We start from the raw sequence: 1146 nt of genomic DNA, 5'->3' as shown, positions 1-1146 counted from the left end.
GGGCAGGGCGCTTTCGCCCAGTGGCGAGCCGGAGAGACGCCGGCCCTGGGACTGTAGCGCGATCCTCGTCCCGCAGGCTCTTCCCGGCCTCCCCGATCCCGCCCGCATCCTCCGCCTGAGACTCACCTCCTCACGTCGGCTCCCTGCCCCTCTCGGGAGCATCCTCTTCCCAGCCCCTCCGGGCACCTCTCCCCCTCCCCGTACCTTCCCCCCACCTCGAGGCCGGGCTGGACCGGACCCGGAGCCGCCACCGCCCGCTTCTGCCATTCAATGGAGGACGGTCTGCTAGAGATCATGACCAAGGACGGCGGCGACATGCCGGCACCTCTGGAGGTGTCCACAGTGCCGGCCGTGGGGGACGTGATCTCCGGGGAGTACAACGGCGGCATGAAGGAGCTGATGGAGCACCTGAAGGCCCAGCTGCAGGCCCTGTTTGAGGACGTGAGGGCCATGCGGGGGGCCCTGGACGAGCAGGCCTCGCACATCCAGGTGCTCTCGGACGACGTGTGCGCCAACCAGCGAGCCATCGTCTCCATGTGCCGGATTATGACCACCGCGCCCCGCCAGGGTGGCCTGGGCGTGGTCGGTGGCAAGGGGAGCTTCCCGGGCGCCCCTCAAGAGCCGGAGACCCCTTCGCTTGGGATCGGGGACAGCGGTTTGCTGGGTCGCGATCCTGAGGACGAGGAGGACGACGATTCAGAAGAGAAGGAGATGCCCAGCTCCGCCACACCCACTAGTCACTGTGAGCGCCCCGAGAGCCCCTGTGCTGGCCTCCTTGGGGGGGACGGGCCACCTGTGGAGCCCCTCGACCTGCCCGACATTACCCTGCTGCAGCTGGAGGGAGAGGCCTCTCTGTGAGGGGACTCCGAGGGGGCACTACTTTCCCGGGCTGGCTTTGGGTTTCCGAGCGCATGACGCGAGAGGACTGAACCGCGCGGTGCAGCAGGCTTCACTCTGACCGCTACTCTTGCGGGTCAGGCGGAAGAGACTCCCTCGAGGAAGCATTTGTAGGGTGAAGGACTCTGGGAGCATCAAGAATTCTTTCTGCCTGACCAAGTGAGACGTAGCAAACTGCGGAAAGGTGAGGTTGCGGGAGAGGAAGCGCCCATCTCTGGACTCCCATCCAACCCCCTACCCTGCCCTTTC

The 1146-nt window shown here is 66.4% G+C and overlaps 1 protein-coding gene across 1 annotated transcript; it reads left to right on the top strand.

Annotated features, from left to right (window-relative positions):
- Positions 1-270: 270 nt before the first annotated feature.
- On the top strand, positions 271-858 carry CCDC184 (coiled-coil domain containing 184). The gene has a single exon (XM_060114027.1). The coding sequence runs from the start codon at positions 271-273 to the stop codon at positions 856-858; it is 588 nt and encodes a 195-aa protein (XP_059970010.1).
- The last annotated feature ends 288 nt before the right edge of the window (positions 859-1146 follow it).

The sequence above is a fragment of the Mesoplodon densirostris genome, chromosome 11, assembly GCF_025265405.1.
Source record: "Mesoplodon densirostris isolate mMesDen1 chromosome 11, mMesDen1 primary haplotype, whole genome shotgun sequence".
In the NCBI taxonomy this organism is placed as follows: Eukaryota; Metazoa; Chordata; class Mammalia; order Artiodactyla; family Ziphiidae; genus Mesoplodon; species Mesoplodon densirostris.
The sequence above is the reverse complement of the archived record's forward strand: the minus strand, read 5'-3'. Positions and strand labels throughout refer to the sequence as shown.